Raw genomic sequence first — 20,029 nt, 5'->3', positions numbered from 1 at the left:
GAATCAGAACATCTGATTAATAATACTAAGATGAACTAGATGAAGTATAAAAAAAAAAACCCATCAGATGAAAAATATCATATGAAACTTGGAAAAAAAAGAAGAATACGTGATATTTAATAAAAATAACAATGTTCACTCCTTACTCATGTTAAAAGAGAAGATCTCAAGTTAGACTTATCTATTGTGTTGTCTAATCTGGCTTTAATATATCTTGTACATCAGATTCTCCTGCAGTTTTTGGCATCAGAGCATACGAGATCAGGTGCCCCTCTGGACGTGCAGCCTCTCACCAGTAATTTAATCGATCGACGATGGAGATATAAACGTAGACAGGCAAACGCAGTTCGAGGCCTTTCATCAGATACTGTACACCATCATGAACGATGACATTAATTTAATCGATCAACGATGAAGATATAAAAGTATACATGCAGACGCTGATCCAGGCCTTTCGTCAGATACTATTACACCATCATGAACAACGACAACGAGGTGAAGACTACACGATCCGACTAGTACAGGATTGCATCCTCGGCAAAGTTGATTTTTATAGTACATTCCTACGACACTTGAAAGTTTTGTAGTACATTCTACGATGGGATATTAGAGTTAAATAGTAGAAAGTCTGATGATGGCCTATGTTATTATACAAATTGTTTGATAATGTCATGTCATGTTGCTAATCTGATCAATATTGTTGTGAATTATTTCCATCTGCTTGGTTTGTGATTATTGAACATATGTTTTTATTATGATTTATTATATGTGGTTTTGATGGTTCCCACTTGTGTGTGAATTCAAGATACTTTATTTATGAAATATGATATTTTAAATTGAATATGTTATTAAGTGTAACATGAGTGTATTCCAAGTATAGCAAGAGTAATTTTCTTTAAACCTATTCAAACTTTTCTATAACTATTCTAATATGATTCTAATCAGTTTACTATTACTTTTCCTAATTGTTTTTTAATTTAGGGTGACTAATTGTCTAAATATGATACTTTTGGTTGAAACCGTGATTAGTGTAGCCAAATTGTAATACTAGTGTGACTCAGTAATTTTCACTAAACTTATCAAAACTCCCCTATAAATGTCATAATATGATTTTATTATGTTTAGTATTTTTCTTAATTTTTTTAACTTTAGAATGATTAATTATCTAAATAAAGAATTTGTGTTTTGAACCATTGATTGAGTGTAACTAAAGAAATTTTCATCAAACCTATTGAAACTCCTCTATAAATAACTTAATATGATTCTAGTATGTAAAATATTATTTTTCCTAATTTCTTTTAATTTTTAGCTATTTTTGTCTAAATAAGATTTATGTTTTAAAAATATGACCGAGTGAAACGATAGTACAACTGAAGAAAGTTTATCGAATCTATTTAAACTTTATATAACTATCCTAATATGATTTTAATATTATTTTTTTAATTCTAAAAATTTAATTATTCAAAAAGATATTTTGTTTTGACCAATACTATTATTTCATTTAGGGTGGTACCATTGCTTGGGAAGTGTTACAATATTATCGAGTGTGAAGGTGATAATGACCTCTTGCCTCATTGGCAATTTCGATACTGATCACGATCATTAATATTCATTAGGTTGGTGATGACGAACTCCTATCTCACTGGTGAAGGTCATCGCACGACCATCGAAACCCAACGAGAAGGCAATGGCATTTTTGTTACCGATAGCAACCACGACCAGTAATAAGAAAATCGATAATTACGAATGAGGTTTGATGGTATAATTTGAGAGAAAAACAAGGGTCAATTTAGGCCTAAATTAAATAATTAATTTATTTTAAATCGACCTAGTCAGGTTCATATCATACAAATTAGTTCAATCCAATAAAATTTAGAATCAAACAGGAAAATAGATATCTATTATGAATAAAAGAATGCCCCTTAGTTAAAAACAAAAATGGGGCATCATATGATAGAACGTCATTATCGAGAGTTTTTTTAGTAAATTATTCATATATATATATATATATATTAAATTTGATGTTCTCTCCAATTGTCACAGATATATATAGAGGCCTACATATATTACAATGGTTTATGCTTGGAGAAATGCACTTTATTTCAACCTTAAATACGTACGGTTGTGATTTTGCCATAATAATCAGTCTTTATTTGCTCATACGCCCCTCTCGATGTATTAATTTGCGTTTACAACCTCGTAACGCACGTTATTGTGTTTGTTCGCTAAGAAACCCATTAGAATTTATTTATTTGTGTATACAGCCTCATAACCCATACGAAGTTCTTTTTGATATATACCCCTCGATTTGAGTATATTTGTGTATACACCCCCTCACGTCATATGTAAATGTTATGTACCAAAGAATCGGAGCCGGCGTGTCCCCAAATCAAGGGGTACTCCGTCAGATCGCTCGCTCGACGCCGATCACCGCCCCGGGTGGATGCCCGTACGCCGACGAAGAGGAGGCCCCTTTCCTTCTTTAAATGCCAGAGGGCTATCGCCCCGTATTTCGCCTCTCCCCGCCTCCGTGATTAGGGTTTTGTAGCGTCTCCTCCCGGCCTCCCAGCGGCGATGGGGCGCTCCCGCGCCGTGCCCAACTCCGGCGACGACGATACCAGTCATAGGTAAGATGACCCTTCTCCATCGTAGGTAATTCTTTGATATCTTCTTTCTACGAAATTACCTCCGTCTAAATCATGCTCGTGGTATCTTTTTCTTCTTTCTTTGTTGATTTATTAAAAAATTTGATGGGATTAGGTCGTCTCGTGCCGTTTATGATCACTTTCTTAGGTTAAAATTCAGTTCAGAATAAAAATATAAATAAAGAAAAGGAAAGCGGCGGAAAAAAAGGAAGCGATGGGTAGAAAGATGGTAGTGGAGCCAGCTGTGCCGTAATTTGTATTCAGATTGCTCACTTCTTTTGCTTGCGCTGATAGACATTTGGACGAGATCCTTTAAACATGTTAATTGGTATGGAGTTAAATATAGTATAAACGGGAAGAAGGTATTAGTGCATACAAGACTCATGCCAGTACAAATTGATATATGAACTCGTAATGTCTGTAACAATTATCAGAGAGATAAAAAAGTAAAAAAAAGCTAAACATAATTGTATTTAGGTGAATCTGTGAGTTGGTTCACTGTAAGCGAAAGCACTATGCAGTGCCCTCAGTGTACAGACTACAATTAAGAGGGATGACAAGTTGAAGGGTACCTAAACTGTGCAACATACATTTAGGAAATTGAGCTCTTGGCCTTCCTATCTGTTTGTGACCCATGCGCTAGAGGATAATCGGAAGTGAGGAGGCGGAAAGGAAAAATAAATCCAAAGTTTGGTCACTTTTAATCAATTAGTTAAGTTGGAAGTCCCACCATTGCTTATACATATGCTGTATTTCTCCTTGTGCATTTCAGTATCTCCAATTAAATCATGTAACTATGAGGTTATGCAAGAAGGCTACAGAGAGGCTGGTGGATAGCTGGAAACATGGTTTATTAATGTCCTAATCAAGTACACCAGAAATAATATATGGCAAATGTCTTGGTATCTAATTCTATAAGAATACATCTAGAATTGAGAAGATAGTAATTTAATGGGGATTTAACATCATACACAATAGCGAATATTTGAATAGTATGATAATACAGGTAAAAGAAAGAAACTTATTAAAGCACCTACAACTACAAAATCACAGAGAGAGAGAGAGAGAGAGAGAGAGAGAGAGAGAGAGAGAGAGAGTAGGTGCCCTCTGAGATTTTAAAGCACCTACAACTAGAATACATGAAAATGATGATCTAAACAAATTTACATGTGAATGGTGATTTTAAACCAAGATATATTTTAAAGCACATTTTACATGAGAATGATGATCTAAACAAATTCATCTAATTCATTACTTGTGGATGGAAGGCTTCAAGATGAAGAACTAGAATATGGCTATGTATTTGTACAAGATACAAATATCAAGATTCATTAATAAGTGTGTTGATTTATCATAAGTGCGTTGATTTATCTTGTGTGCTTTGCTTGACAAGGTACAACTTAAGTTTTGTTAATGAGTGAGACATAATATGCATGACATTTTAGTTATGGCTTACAAGATAATTCAACATAATGTGGTATTAAAAGAAAGGCTAGGATATGGCCATTTGAAGATTGTTGATTATTTGTTGCCAAAGGTTCTTAAGAATTAAAATATAACATTTCTCAAGTGACAAAAACATCATAAAATACCCCAACATTTTTATTTATATATGTTTCATTTATCATGTAAAAGTTATGCTCTTTACACTCTTTTCTATATATCGGGGATTGTGATCCATTTGTGCACTATGCTATTGTAATAAACTTTTAGAAGTTATTGACATAGTACAGAGTTGGGTGGTGGGTTAATGAAGCTTCTGTGACATGATATTGGTTTTGTATGTGCGAGGATAGCAAATGCATTTATTAAATAATAATTGAGAGATTGTACATGAAACATGGAGGATTAGAAATGTGGTGAGAAAGAAATAAATGTTAGAAACAAGGAGAACATAAAGAAGATAAATAAGCAGAGGGCCAAGAAACCATAAAAAGTATCTTCTCCATTGGTAATCAATGTGCTAGTATGAATTTTATATAAACATGAACTTTTTTTTAGAGAGAGAGAGAAAGAGAGTGACTCAAAATTGAAATTTACGTAATGGCTAGCACTTTCATAAATTAGTCTTGATGAACATAACTTTTCTTTGTAAAACCCATGTTCCATGAAAACCTATATAAAGTGACGAAACTACTAATCATTGAATAACTCTTTTGTCCAACCTCTCTCTGAAATAGTTTTCTTAATCAATGGTCTTGATTCATCTATTAGTATTGATGTCTATTCACTTGGCATAGGAAAACATTGGTCATGTGTTGACGGGTGAAAACCAATCATATTGCTAAGAGCATTTTGGCAGATCCTTGTCATAAGTTTGTAATTCTATTTGAATGAACTGATTCCTTTGTATAGTGGTCGATATCCCAACTTATGCACATAATCATTAATTCTACTTAAAATAAGGCTCCAAAACCATTACTCAGATCATCCAAGAATAATGATTATTGAAATATGAAACAAGCCACTTGAAGAGTTATGGATTTTATTAGGATCGGATGACCAAAATTGCTTGTTAAAGGTTTTAACTAGGGATCAAGGTAAGTTGGATTGTTCCTTACATTTTGGGGGTAAACAAGCAGGATTTTCCAAATTCAGAAAAGAAAAAGAAAAGTTGATCTTACACAAAATGGGATGAAAGTTGGACACAAGTTGGACACATGGTTAGTGGAGGGAGGATGGATTGCAGACGTATTTTAAGCAGTGTTTGGAAGGTAAAACGAGTTCATTTTTTTGTCACTTTTTTATAATTTGAGTATTGTCTTGCTCATTATTGCGGATATTCTATAAGGCAACCATATAACTTTATGCCTTTGCATATGCACATTACATGTTAGACTAAAATGTTCAGTGAGGACTTTGTTTTTTTAAATATTCAAGTAAGTACTATGTCAGACATATATTATCAATTTGAGAGAATAAACATTCAACAATAATTAATGTTCTTATTGGGAGTTCTATTCAAATTTGATATTGTAATTGTAATAACTAGGAATGATTTTGTGTTTATAAGAAATAGTTTAAGATATTGACAGATGGCAGATACAACTGCTAATATCAATGTCAGTGCATGTTATTATGCAGCCATCCAGCATATCAAGGCCAGGCAGCCCTTATGTAAAGTACTAACATGACTGATTTCCTTTTTTATTTTATTTTGGGAAGTAGGAACGTTGGTTTTTGAATGATTATCTGAATTAGAGTTTTGAGGTCAGTTTCTGCAGATTATTGTGGTTTCATATCTTGTCTTTTTTTATTATGTTGGGAACACAGTAGATAAACAAGGTTTGGATCATAACTCTCATCTTATTGATATTGTTAGTGGTTTCTTGAAACTGTCATCAAGTAACTATAGTAGAAACTCTTTATACATATCATTGTATATTCTATGATGAAACTTCTTCATGGGCTTATTGTTGTTGAATGCCTATATGGATGTGCCAGTGAACATGTGTTATTATATATGATCATACCCTTTTTCTTGCATTGTTGAATTTATGACAGGATTCCTTGTGCAGGTCAAAGAGGAGGAGGGTTGCTGCAAGTGGAGAAGCTTTGGGAAATATAGAAGCAGGTATGCTGATGTTGTGTGTTTCTGAATTGTCAGAAACTTTTTTATAGTGATTCTTCCCTTTTAGATAGAGATGAAGTCATGTAATTCACCTTTCATCAAAAAGAAAAGGAATTATTTCCTTTTCCATCAGGTTATGGTGTTCTGGTGAAACACTTATTCAGCTCCCTTTCTTTCATGAACTCAATCTCATGGTAGCTCTCATGACTGATGAGGCAGGTTCAGGAACAAGTGAAGGGAAGAAGGCTTTATATCACTGCAACTATTGCAACAAGGACATTTCTGGAAAGATTCGCATCAAATGCACAAAATGTGCAGACTTTGATCTGTGTGTGGAGTGCTTCTCTGTTGGTGCTGAGGTCACTCCACACAAGAGCAACCATCCCTACAGAGTCATGGTTTGCACAATTACTTGGATTTAATTCATAGATTTTTCATGATCTTTTACTGCTGGATAGTATGTTAAAAGAATAATCACTTCTTTGACGTGAACTCTTTCATATTATTTAGGTTCAATTTCTAGAAAAGAAGCAATTTGCAGGCTTTTTCTTTTCATTACCATTTTTATCCCAAGGTGCAAAACAGTTTGACAAGTGGTTGTCTCCTTCGAAATTGAGGAGTCTGTTACAGAAGGGGATTTTATTTTGCTATCATGGAGTGAACCACTTCATTAAGTGGTATGTAAGATTTGATGTAAATTCCATTTGGAGTGTACATTGTCGATTCCAAGAGCAGAAACAGTGATATTTAAAATGACATCTTGGACTCGGTGATTGAAAAAGGCGCTCGGGCGCTCACCTAGGCGCTCGGGCAAGGCGAGGCCCAAGCGCCTCGCTAATGTCCCAGGCGGCGCGCTTCAAACAGGCGCCGCCTGGGCGTTCGCCCGAGCCCAGGCGCTGGGCGCTTCGGGCAAGCGCCTGGGTAAACCAAGTGACCGAACCAGGATTTTAGGTCTGGTTCGGTTGTTAGTTGGTTCAATCGAACCAACTAAACCGATATAACCCTTACCCAACCCTAACCCATTGCCGCTGCCGCTCCCGATCCCGATCCCGATCTCGCTGCTCGTCGCTACTGCTCCCGGTGCCGCTGCTCGCCGTTGTCGCTGCTCGCGCCTCCCGCGAGCCCTCCTGCTGCTCGCGCTTCCCGTTGCTCGTGCCTCCCGCGAGCCCTCCCGCTGCTCGCGCCTCCCGCGAGTCTTCCCGCTGCTCGCGACTCCCGCGAGCCCTCTCGCTGCTCGCGCCTCCCGCGAGCCCTCCCGTTGCTCGCGCCTCCCGCTCCCTTTCCCGCTGTCGCCGTCGCCACTGCTTCCTCGTTTCTCCGTCAGGTTCAGTATACAGTATACTTTTAATATTAAGTTTATTTGAATTTTGAAATGATTAATTTTCAATACTGTTAATAGATTAATAATATATTATCTTGATTTTAATGTTGTTAATTTTTATTTGTTTGAAATTATTGATGTAAAATTTTATTGTTTTGAATTTTGAAACTTTTTGTTAATGTGACATTGTGATTTTGTATATTAGATTTTCTTAATTTAATAGCATATTTTTATTTAAAATTTTAAATAATTATATTTATTAATTATTATTATATATTTTTATATTTTAGCGTCTCGCTTCGCTCGGGCGAGCGCCTGGGCGAGTGCCTAACGCCTCGGGCGTTTTTGGACCTTGGCGTCTTTGGCACCTAGCGCTTTTTAAATCACTGCTTGGACTTTAGAACTTCAACATGTGAATTTAAGTGCCAATATAATAAACACCCTCTTAGAGGCAGTGGTTGGTAAGGTACATTGTTATAAATTATAATACAATAGTAATGTTTTAAAAGACTGAACATAGCTGGAGTTATCAGTCATCAGGTTACCTTGATATTTATTTATTTGGATTTCAGCTAGCTGGCATTACACAGTTACACTAGTCTCTCCTTTTCAGAAGACATGTAAACATACACATTATTGTTTTCAGCTTATTAATTATCATGACAAGCCAGCCTCTCTACGGTCACATCTTGTTTATATCTATAATCAGATTTGTGTTATCTTATTTTTAAATCTTCTGATTTGAGATTCTTTTAGTAGGATCTGATTGCCATATCCGACATATATATATTGCAATGCAGCTACCTTAATGAGTTATTGCTTAGTTTTCTTGAACTTTTGGAATTTTAGACTTATCCTGTATTTATAAATCTTATTTTACTTCTCAAAGTGTCAAAATGCTTGTTGACCAGCAAGTTTTTTTTTCACATTCCTAGTTCTTACTCTGTTATGTATTAACCACCAGTCGTCAACAACATTGATTTTTTTTGTATTATGGTGATCAGTTGATAAGTTCTTCATTTCATGCAAAATTTTCATGTCACTCTTTATGTTTACCTTTTTGTGCAACTCTCTTTAATTTGAAAAATCCTATAGCATTATAATCAAGCAACTGAAAATGGCTAATTGACTTCTTTGATAGATCACAGTTAGTGGATATCAAGTATCACCTCATCTCAATTACGATACTAACACCAACCGTTGCTTACTGGGCTGCACTCGCAGGAGCCCATCTCTTTGCATTGGGTTGCCCAATTTTTCATTGCCTACTCCATGGTCACACTCCTTGTCTTCTTTGTGAAATAGGACCATGATATACTTTAAGTATGATTGTGTAGCCTCCCAGTATTTTGGAGAAGAGGACGGGTTGGGGGGGGGTAGGGGGGAGGAAATGTGGTTGTAAGTTCAAGTGTTCCTTATTTTTCCTGTCCCTTTGTCTTAGAAGAAAATAAAATTAGCTATGAGAAGTCCACTTGACATTTGTCAGGAAAAAAAGAACAAATACTCATCATTTAAGAAGTTCCCATCAATTTGAGTTCCTATTCTTGATGTTGATTTCATATTGAAGTAAATCTTTCCAGATGGACACTTTTATTTGAAGTAAACGCTTCTACTCATTTTTTACAGAGCTTTTTTCCATTTTTGACGTATCCAAAAATAATGGTATATCTTCTCTGATATATGCTAGCTATGTCTTTCGACAGGACAACTTGTCTTTTCCTCTAATCTGTCCAGATTGGAATGCGGATGAGGAAATATTACTTTTAGAGGTACTACCATTTTTTGTCTACCTGAAAATTTCAGAACTAGGGGTTCTTGAGCCTTATTAACTTATTGATAATTTGTTGGGTTATCTTTAGGGGATTGAGATGTATGGACTTGGCAACTGGACGGAAGTTGCTGAGCATGTTGGTACCAAGAGCAAGGCACAGTGCATTGACCATTATACCACATCATACTTGAACTCCCCTTGCTATCCTCTTCCAGTATTATATCTGTCCCAGATTAGTGTTGTTCTTATCTTCATATTTGATACTCTTTTTATACCATCAAAACTCTCATGTTCATTTGCATGTGGAATCACACTTCAGGATATGTCTCGTGTTAATGGTAAAAACAGAAAGGAACTTCTTGCTATGGCTAAAGTACAGGTTGAGGGCAAGAAAGGTCAGTTATTTTTTTTAATGAATTAGTTATACTAAACCTGCATGAATAATGATTTTGCCTGTTCTTTGACTGATCAAGGTCTATATGACCATGTTTTCCATGAAGAGTAGAGTTTTTGTTTAAAGCTTTAAATTCAAATCTTGTCGTTTAGTGACCATAAAAGTTCCCTGATGAGTGTTCTGGTTATTGCTTTGTTTTGTGAAGAATGGAAAGTACTTTGTTACTTTGTAACCACATCAATAAACAGCCTAACTATTAATTTCTTGTTTCTTATCTGGTAATTCACCAACTATAAACATGTTCTTAGCAATCATGTTGACAATAAACATAATCTGTGTCTGAAACTATCTACAGAAAGATGCTAACTTATGTTTTTTTCTCTAGAATGTAGTTATATGTGTATATATTTTAAATTAAAAAATTGTGTGAAATCAGGGAAATCATCAAGTTCAATCCCTGAACTAACTTCGAGGGAAGCCCAACTATTCAACTTGTACAAAACTAGGGTCCAATACATGGTTATACATGGTTGCATATTTTGCTAGATTGATCTAGTCTGTTTGTTGTCAACTGTGCATATAATCACATACTTGGTGGTGAGTTTGAATAACTATAATGTCAATGTCCATTGCACATGGAATCACAAACTTGGCACTGACTTTTGATAACTGTAGATGTCAACCTCTTTAAGCACCTTCATTCTAGACATTAATATGATATCCGTGCCCTTGTAGGTCAATTTTATGAAATCCAGTATCCATGTATTTGATTAGTATCATTAATGGGACTTTCACATATACTTATCTGAATGTTCAATGGGTCTATGCCTTTGTGCTGCAGGTTCTTCATTGCTTGGTGATGTCACACCAAAGGAAGAGTCTCCATTCTCACCTGCAAGAGTCAAGTATGTCTGAAAGAAGACCTTTTCTTTTTATTATTAAAAGTACACCTTTTATGAGGCTTCTTTTTTTTTTTCCTTTGCATGATGAAAGGGTTGAAGATATAGGTGAAGGTGCAGCTAACCAGTCACCCTCAAATTTAGCTGCAGGTAATTGAGTCTTTGTTTTAGTAGGCTTTTTGTTGCTCTTTGTTTTAGGAGCCTAAACATGCTTGAATGCAAATATGTTTCGCATCTGGTATTACTGCCATCGGTGCTGACATGTTGATTGGATTATTTTTCTTTTCTTTTGCAGGTGCAAGTAAGGTGACTTCGAACACGGGGAAATTCAAGGATAATCCTGACGGACCTAAAGTTGAAGGTTGCATATTAGCTCAGCGTGCATGTTACTCATGAGTTTGTTTGAAATCATTGTTTTGGTTTTTACCTTAGACTAACAATCCTTGGTATTCTACTGTTCTTTGAAAAGATAATTTTAGTTCGAGCAAGACATATCTTAAGCCCCTAAAAGTTTTTGCCATCTATCCATTTGAAGTTGTCCAGATAACAGCTTTAGTTACTACTTTTATTAGTTCCAACTTTTTTTGCTTAATATGCTCTGAAAATGACATTTTTGACATTTTCAATTGGCAGACTCTTATTTGGATAGAACTATTGGTGTAAAAAAGCCTAAATGTTCAGGAGAAGAAGGACCTTCTATAACTGAGAGTGGCTATAATCCCAAGAGGCAAGAATTTGATCCAGAATATGACAATGATGCAGAGCAGGCATTGGCTGATATGGAGTTCAAGGAAAATGACACTGAAACTGAACGTGAACTGAAGCTGCGGGTACTCCGTATTTATTTATCTAGGTGTGTTACCTAGTTATAGCATTTACTGGTTTATATGATTTATAATTAATTAGATGAAATGTTTCTATAGATTAAGACAGACATGATAATTCTCAGGAGTTATTTAATAAGTTTTAAGAACTAAATGTGTCTGTTAGTGGTGGAATAACATTTTAATAATTACATAATAATGGATTTATTTAGAGATTCACAAACTATAAACTATGAGCCTTCTGGTGTAACTTTGTGAGGGAGTGATTGAATATAAAGGTGAGTCTGAAAATTTTTTCAAAGTTTGTTTAATTTATGACATGAGGCCTATTAGAAAGTAAACAACAAAATGAAGTGAAAGAAAAGACATGCCAGTGATTCTTTAAAACGCTGAGAAAGATAAACATGCATTCGCTCTCTCTTATATGGAGATATTTGGCTAGAAACTGATGTCAATATTTTTAGCTTGGTTGTAATGGTTTATTACATTTCATTGTAATAAGCTATGACTTGGTTTGTCTCGGAAAGTATGTATACCTTACCTCTTTGTCCTGATTTTACTTGAGATATGACATTGTACTTTGTGCATTACATTACATGAAGCAATTGCCTTTAAACTCTGTTGAAATATCTTTTTGTATGACACTTTGCAATGCTCAAGGAAATTAATAATAATATTTTATTTATAAGAACTTTAAATGTAATTTTGCTTTCTTATAGGCTTGATGAGAGGAAGCGAAGAAAGGATTTCATACTAGAAAGGAATTTACTTTATCCTAACCCATTGGAAAAGGAGCTTTCGAGCGAAGACAGAGAGTTATATAACCGTTTCAAGGTCTTTATGCGCTTTCTTTCTCAAGAAGAACATGAGAACTTAGTTAAGAGTGTCATTGAGGAGCGCAAAATTCGAAGAAGAATTCAAGAGCTTCAGGTGAAATACCTTTTTTGTGGTTAAGTCACTGTTGATTGCTTTTTGTTAAAACTCTTTGCTTCAGAATTTGTTCTGTGGAAAATAGTTTTGGCCAATTGAAACAAGTCTTTATGGAATTATGGTTTATTACTTTATTTAAAGAAACACAAGGAAATATGTATAACTTCTGATCCTAGAGATCCCATACCATGACCAAAATATAGTAACCCTTAGTTTCTCATCTACACCTCTAGTTTTTTTGGATGTCATTTCTCCATGGTAGGCAATCTAGTCAGTGAGGATCACATGGCTTCAGATTTATACAGCGGATCATCAAATGACATGTCTATGCCTTTCCAAATAAAACAAAAGTCCTTTGAGTTAGTCTGTTATTGTCGCTCAGTGATCTATTATCATCTTCCTTTGAGCTTTCTCCATTTTAACTGTTGAACATCCAAATCTGACCTTACATTAGGTTAAAAGCAGGATAGTACCATTGTCTGGACACAGAGAAATTAATCCTGTGCCTCTTTGATTAGCAGAGTTTTAAAGAAGATGAAAGGATATATGTTAAATTATGTTTTAACTTATTAGAAGATAAATATATAAATTTTTTTAAAGATAACTAAGTTCCATGCCTTGTGGTACTTAGCTTATCTTGAAAGTAAGAGTCATACCCCAAAACCATGGATCATGGACTGTTTTTCTGGAAACATGTTGCTGAGTATACCATCGTTGTAACTATTTTGTATTGATCACATGATTTTGATTATGAATACTCTACCCTAAACTCTCAGGAATGTCGAGCTGCTGGTTGCCGCACCCTGGCTGAAGCAAAAGCTTACACTGAGCAGAAGCGGAAAAGGGAACTGGAGGTGGGTGCACAAAACTCCAAGGAAAACACACAGATTTTGTCAGGTGGTAAAGTGGCACAAAAGGCAAACCGGCCTCTCAACAGAGAAAAAGGAGACAATGATGGAAGCCCAAGAAACACCACTGATAACCATAAAATAAAAGGCAGCACTGGGTTTGATTCTAGTGGCAAGGATTCGCCTTCAACAACTACCGGACAAGTTTCTGTGAGATCATTTGATGAATGGGATATCACTGGACTCCCTGGAACAGAATTTCTCAGCGAAACTGTAAGATCAACTTTCTTGATTTAATTAGAAGCACAATAGCTTATTCTTCAGTTCTTGAGAGCTAGTTTTGTAGGAATAAATTATGGTAGCTTGAACAGGAAGATTACAACTAGTATCTTTCCCAAAACATAAGCTACTTGCAGTTGCAGTTAATGTGCTTCTAACTATGGCTTATAGCGAGTCCTTCAGAGATCACTTGATGCAGGCCACTTCTAGAACGTATGCAAATTTTTTTCCTGGAAGAGGATAACTAACGTCTCTCCTAAAACCTATGCAAATGATGCGCTATAGTTTAGCATGCCAACGTTCTAGCTTCTAAAATCATGTGCACATGGTGTTGAATAGCTGTTCCATTCTTATTCCTGCATATAAATTCTCCATTTTACCCTGTTCTCACTATGTTTTTGTGTTTGCAGGAGCAAGATTTCTGCTGCCAAAATAGATTGCTGCCCAGTCATTATCTCAAAATGCAGGAGACATTGGTTCAGGAGATATACAAGGGCAACGTCATCAACAAATCTGATGCCCATGGTTTGTTCAAGGTTGACCCAGTAAAAGTGGATAAGGTATATGATATAGTAAAGAGAAAGTTGGGCCAGCAAGAAGAATCTACTATCGTGTAGTTTTCTTCTAGCACATGCTACTGGGATTTGTGTTGCTTCTGAAATATGTTTAGTCCTGAAAAGCTTTGAAGCTGATACTTGTATCACTTGTAACGAAATCGCGTCCATGACCCCGAATGTGCTGGGTCAGAAGAACAATAATGTGTACCTTAAAGTGATCGTGATAATTATTTTTCGTTGTACATTCATTGCGAGGGACGCTTTTGAGCTATTCCTTACAATACTCTTAGCAATGTGCTGCGGCAGCTGTCTTGATGCGTAGTTTTGTTTCATCCTTCCCAAAATCTTTGTATAAATGATTATTATGTTGCTTGTGCACATCCTGGTTTCTATTGGCAATCAAGGCATTTAGACCTTCACCATGATCACGTGTTGTTGCATGAACACCTTAATCATCCTCTTCGTGTAGATGTTTGGCTTTTAGGGTGGTCTTCAAGCTATGTTTTCTGCTCTTCCATTTGGCTGTCTTAGCAAAATTAAATTGTTTTCTGCTCTTCCATTTGGCTGTCTTAGCAAAATTAAATTAGTTCCCAAACTCAACCCCTTCGACGCTCGAGTTAATTCCCAAACCCAACCCCTAGGTTGTCAACCTTTATATTTGATCGACTGAGGGGATCTTTTTTAATGATCTTAATGTTTCCCCTTGGCATTTTGTCCATAGGGATAACAAAGGTAGGGACAAGCTCGAATGACCTCTTGTGGATTGTTGTCCACGGAGGTCGACAAGGTCGGCTTAAATAACCTTTCGTGGACTGTTGTCCATAGGAGCTAACAAACCATAACCACCCCCACGTTATTACCCAATAGAGAGTGATTCAGTCTTCTCTTCTATGTTAGCGCCTTTGGGGTAATTAGTTGGTAGACGGGGGTTGGTTATCAAAATATTCACTATCATTTGTACCCTTGTGAAGATGTGATCCAGGGCTTTGTTCTAGGAGTTTCGTAGTTTAACTCTAAAATCGTTCTTTTTTTCTTAGAGTGGGTCGGACCATCTCGAGCCTGATTGGTTTAAGGCCTCCACTGTAGTAGATCTAGTGGTGTGGGTTGGGTTTTTCGACTCATACATATCGAGCACTTTTGGCTTTGTACTTCCATCGTAGCAGGTTTATCTTGGTGCAGATTGAGTTTTTCCAATTCACACCTCAGGCCCTTTTAACTTTTCACCTCTATCTCAGTGGAATTATCTCAGCGTCGATTAGGTTTTCCCGACTCACATGCCCCGAGCGCTTTTAGCTTTGTTCCTCCACTCGTAGTAGATTTATCTTAGTGCAGGTTGGGTTTTCCTAACTCACGCCTTGCGCACATTTGGCTTAGGGTCTCTGTCATGGTGGATTCCCATGTTTCTTCTCTGTCATAGTGGATCTTCGGTCTTCCCGCCATGGCAAGCTTCAAATCTCTTTTCCACCATGGCGGATTCCCATTCCTTCTTTGTCATAGTGAACTTGAGTCTTCTCTTATACGTGGTGGATTTCTTGTCCTTTCTCCATCGTAGCGAATCTTGGGTCTCCCCGTCATGGAGGCCCTAAAGTCTTCTACGGAGCTATGGTGAATTTCTTGTCCCTTCTCTATCATAGTGGATCTCGAGTCTCCCTGCAGTGGTGAACTTTGAGTCTTCTCTTTGCCATGATGGATTTCATGTCTCTTTTCCGTCGTGGTAGATTCCCATGTCCTTTCTCTACTATAGCGAATCTCAAATCTCTTTGTCGTGATGAGCCTCAAGTCTTCTCTCCATCATGGTGGATTTATTGTCCCTTCTCTATCAACATATCTCGAGTCTCCCTACTATGGCAGGCTTTGAGTCTTCTTTCTATCGTGGTGGATTCTATATCCCTTTTTTGTCATAGCGAATCTCGGGTCTCTTGTCCGTGGTAAGTTTCAAGTCTTCTCTCTATCATCGCGAATTCATTATCTTTTCTTTGCTATAATAAATCTCGAGTCTTCCCATTATAGCGAGCTTTAAATCTTCTTTCTGTCATGGCAGATTCTGTATCCCTTGATCATAGTGGATCTCAGGTCTTCCCATAATGGCGAATTTTGGAGCCTCACCCCCCATGATATATTTTATGGCTTGTCATGGTAGATTTCGAGGCTCATTCCACTATAGTATATCTCGAAATATTATTTCCTCGTGGTGGATTTCGAGGCCTCTCCTATCATGGTAGGCTTTAGGCTTTCTCATTGTTGAATCTCCTAAGGATTTGTTCCAAAGGGGTCACTTGTTTTGATCATGGGAGGAGAGAGATTGGTAGCTCTGGTGGACTTCGAGGTCTCTCCCATCATGGTAAGCTTTGGGCTTTCTCGTTGTCAGATCCCCTTAACATTTATTTCAAAGGGGCCACTTGTCTCGATCATGGGAGGAGAGAGATCGGTAGCTCTACCTTAAATCCCTCACCCGCTAAGGAGCATGACTCATTCCCACCTATGACTCAAGAGTCTAAATCCTTTAGGACCTTAAGAGCTCCTAGTCTCACTCCCTTAGGATCTTTGAAGGATAGTTTCCCCAATCATTTTGGAAGGGCAGGTTGATCTTTGGTCCCTACTTCTCAGCATTGATCTTGCTCTTATGTCTCAGGTTATGATGTCTCTCCTTTCTTGCACTAGTTCTTCTAAGTCTTCTAGTTGTCTATCTGTTGAGGTTCATGCTCCGTCTTTGGGTAGTCTGAGGGCGGAGCAAGTCAGGCCATCTACTTTAGAGGGTGCATTTCCTGAAAACCGAAGGACTCTTTGAGATCTGGAGTCCTTGAGGAGTTCTCATGACTATGATTCATTGGTGAGCGCACCCCTCTTGGATCGCCTATGATCTTGATAATGTATCCCTACTGACTTCGAGCTACATGCTCCCGGAACTGGTCAATGCCCCTTCAACTTGGTTTTAGGGGCTTTATGCTTATCCTGCGATGCCCTCGATGTAGGGCTCCGTCTTTCACTCCATTTGGTAATAGTGTCTTGTCTCCAATGGTGGAGAATTTTGCCTTCTCAGATAACTTCTAATTTATGGTGTTATCTTATAGTATTCATCGAGAAGTGCCAAAGCACTAACATTGTCCTGACCCACACTTCATCTCTAGCTTTCGATTATACAAAGGGTGAAGTGGTTACTACTTAGCCACCCATGGAGGCTTCAAGGTGAGTGGCACCCATTTGAATAACAAAGGTTAGAAGGAACACTATGTTTTTATAAGCACAAATCGAGAGTGGGGTTTCACCCTAGTCTGGTTGGTATGTAGTATTGAGCTAAGAAGATGGATGAGGATTGGTTGGTCGACGTAGGTCTCAGCCCGACCCCTCAAGGTATGACCTGAACCTTCCCTTTGCTCAAACTTTGCCTTTAATTTCCAACTTTACAGTGTGCATTGTTCGTAGTTATGAACCTACATGACTTGAAGAGAAAGGGGTCGAGTTCTACGTCCAGTGCTGTCGAGCCTTGCTCAATCCCTACAGCTACCCGAGAGCATTCATAGAGGCTGTGGATCTGCCCTAGTTGGATCATGACAGTGGTGTCGAGTAGCCTAATAAGTCCAAGATTATAACGCATAGGGTCCCGTGCTTTCAAACGGGTGATGCACTTGAAGGTTCAACTTGGGGGTCGGGATGCTCCCCAATGACAATTGTATGTGGCTAAAATCCTGCATTGGGTTCAGGAAAGAAAGGGGGGAGGCTACGATCGATGCAAGATTTGTGCAAGGGGAAATCCCTATCATTCATAGTCTTGCAGATGGTTGACCTTCCTGACTCACCCTTGGACGCTTCTTTAGAACCTCATTGGGAGGGCCTGAAGCATACACAAAAGATATAGGGCAAAGGCATAATTACGAAATAACACTATCATGGATCATTGTTCCCGAGGATGGCAAAACAAATCTATTGCTCCCCGTTGGAAGTCTTGATCCACAAATGCTTTTGTAACAAAGTGGTGGTATATTGCTTTGCACATGGCTCCTTTAGTTTTTTTTATGCTAACTCACTCTTGGTTTGTAACATCACCCTATATGATGACTCTAATCAATCGAGTCCGAGACATCGATGCCGTCATTGACCAGTAAATTATGGTGATCGACAATCTGTGGGTTGAGGTCGAGGACCTAAAGAAGGGAGGGAACTATGCGGTTATCATCGAGGCGGAGGCTCGGGCAACAGAGTTTGTGAGTCAGTTGGAAGACGTGGAGTGATGTCTAGCTAGTCTCACCAAGCAATTAAAGGATGTCCAGGGAAACAATTTAGTAATGGAGGATGAGATAATATGGTCACCCGAGAGTTACACATGGTGAAGGCAGAGGCCTAGGATGTGAAGGAGATATTAAAAAGTGAGCAAAGTCACATATTGAGCCAGAGAAGGATGCAATCGTTGCCTATAAAGCATCCATTGGGTTCCAAAAGGGCTTAGAGAGGATGGGGTGGGTCTCGTACCAATTTGGATATTAGATCGCTCTAATTTACTTTAAGGCCAGATACTCGCAGCTAAAGGTCGAGGAGGACCTATTCACATATTATCATGAGGATCAGGATGTTCTGGTAGAGGCCGCGATGCTCTTTGATGACAGCGTCAACTCGCCTACTCGCCCGATCACATGAACATCTATCTTCGATTGTCAATCTCTCTTTTTGTAATTGCGTCTGTTCACCCAACTTGCTTTGTTAGCATCATTTTTGTAGTCGAGTCTTTTTCCTTTTTGTAGGTTGGGGCTCATATTTAGCTATGGATGCTCGACTTGATGGTCTAGTGTAATTATTTTTTGGAAACAATGAAATTCGTTTTTACAACATGTTTAGTTCCTCTTTTGTGAGGTACAACTTGCAACTAATACACCAAGCCAGTGGGTTGAGCCTTACTTGAAGATAGCTCCCTGCCTACGACACTCAGGGCTTTAAGGATAGAATTTCTTTAAATTAGTGATGTGCAAAGTTCTTGGTAGTATGACACATATTGTCTCGAGATAGTATGTTCTATCCCGAATGACCTTAACCATGTAGTAAGATCCTTTCCAGTTTGGTGTTAGTTTACATTGGGATTTGGTCGGGTCACTGTCCTCGGCTTTCCGGAGCACCAAATCCCCAATCCTAACCTTTCACGGGTGGACTCCATAGTTGTAAAGCCTCGCTACCAGTCTTTTGTATCTCAAGGCTCACAAGTATGCTTCAGCTCCGACGTCCCTAATCAGGTCGAGTCCGGCTTGATGTCCTTCTTCGGATATGCTTGCATCAAATATTTCCATCAGAGGAGTCAGGAAGACCATCTCAAGCAACAGGATGACTTCGGTATTGAACACCAAGCTAAATGCGATTTACTCGAGTCGATATTAGGTGATATGTGGCACGCTTATATGATACTTGGTAGCTCATGCTAATCATAGGCACTCTACAAGCTAGTCATGTGAGTGATGACACATATGACACATTACATAATCCTTTTTTGCTTATTATTATTAGCATTATCTCACTTTATATTGCTTACTTGATATATTGTGTATATTGTGATGTCATTAGATTTGTACAATGAGAATTAGATCATGATGAGATCATGATAATGAGACTAATTTGCTTATAAACACAGACCCTAAATATTCTCGGTCATAGGTTACTCCAGAGGGATATCGAAATAGCTGAATAGACCAGTGTACCATATACTCATTCATATGATGGAGGCAATTGGTCTCATAGTCGCTCATGTGGGGAAACTAAGAGTATAGTGCAGATGCTTATTAGAGAATAAGTTCACTGATTGATTCACTTATAGAATGTTGGATGATTAATGATACCTTAATATTAGATAACGATTTCGTAATCTCAATTTTGTATCTGGTCCTTAGACATAAAATACCAATGATGCCCTGTATGAATACTTTACTTTTTAATACTAAACTTATAGGTCTAGACGTTTAGATCTAGCACAACCAATCATCAGGAATAATGCCCAACCTTACGAGGGTAAT

At 37.6% G+C, this 20,029-nt stretch overlaps 1 protein-coding gene across 1 annotated transcript; it reads left to right on the top strand.

The window, feature by feature from the left end:
- The first annotated feature begins 2,364 nt into the window (after positions 1-2,364).
- On the top strand, positions 2,365-14,287 carry LOC135582646 (transcriptional adapter ADA2-like). The gene is made up of 13 exons (XM_065111149.1): positions 2,365-2,627; positions 6,164-6,219; positions 6,436-6,614; positions 9,241-9,306; positions 9,397-9,522; positions 9,628-9,703; positions 10,544-10,607; positions 10,696-10,751; positions 10,897-10,962; positions 11,235-11,454; positions 12,145-12,355; positions 13,132-13,476; positions 13,893-14,287. Exons 1-13 carry the CDS (start codon positions 2,575-2,577, stop codon positions 14,097-14,099), a joined length of 1,725 nt encoding a protein of 574 aa, XP_064967221.1. The 5' UTR covers positions 2,365-2,574; the 3' UTR covers positions 14,100-14,287.
- The last annotated feature ends 5,742 nt before the right edge of the window (positions 14,288-20,029 follow it).

This window comes from Musa acuminata, chromosome BXJ2-6, assembly GCF_036884655.1.
Source record: "Musa acuminata AAA Group cultivar baxijiao chromosome BXJ2-6, Cavendish_Baxijiao_AAA, whole genome shotgun sequence".
In the NCBI taxonomy this organism is placed as follows: Eukaryota; Viridiplantae; Streptophyta; class Magnoliopsida; order Zingiberales; family Musaceae; genus Musa; species Musa acuminata.
The sequence above is the reverse complement of the archived record's forward strand: the minus strand, read 5'-3'. Positions and strand labels throughout refer to the sequence as shown.

Bases quoted from the DNA above. Each gene is read 5' to 3' on its own strand.
- LOC135582646 (XM_065111149.1), top strand. From the start codon at position 2,575: ATGGGGCGCTCCCGCGCCGTGCCCAACTCCGGCGACGACGATACCAGT. The intron at 9,307-9,396 runs GTACTACCATTT...GGTTATCTTTAG, and splicing joins AGGAAATATTACTTTTAGAG to GGGATTGAGATGTATGGACT. The intron at 13,477-13,892 runs GTAAGATCAACT...TTGTGTTTGCAG, and splicing joins CAGAATTTCTCAGCGAAACT to GAGCAAGATTTCTGCTGCCA.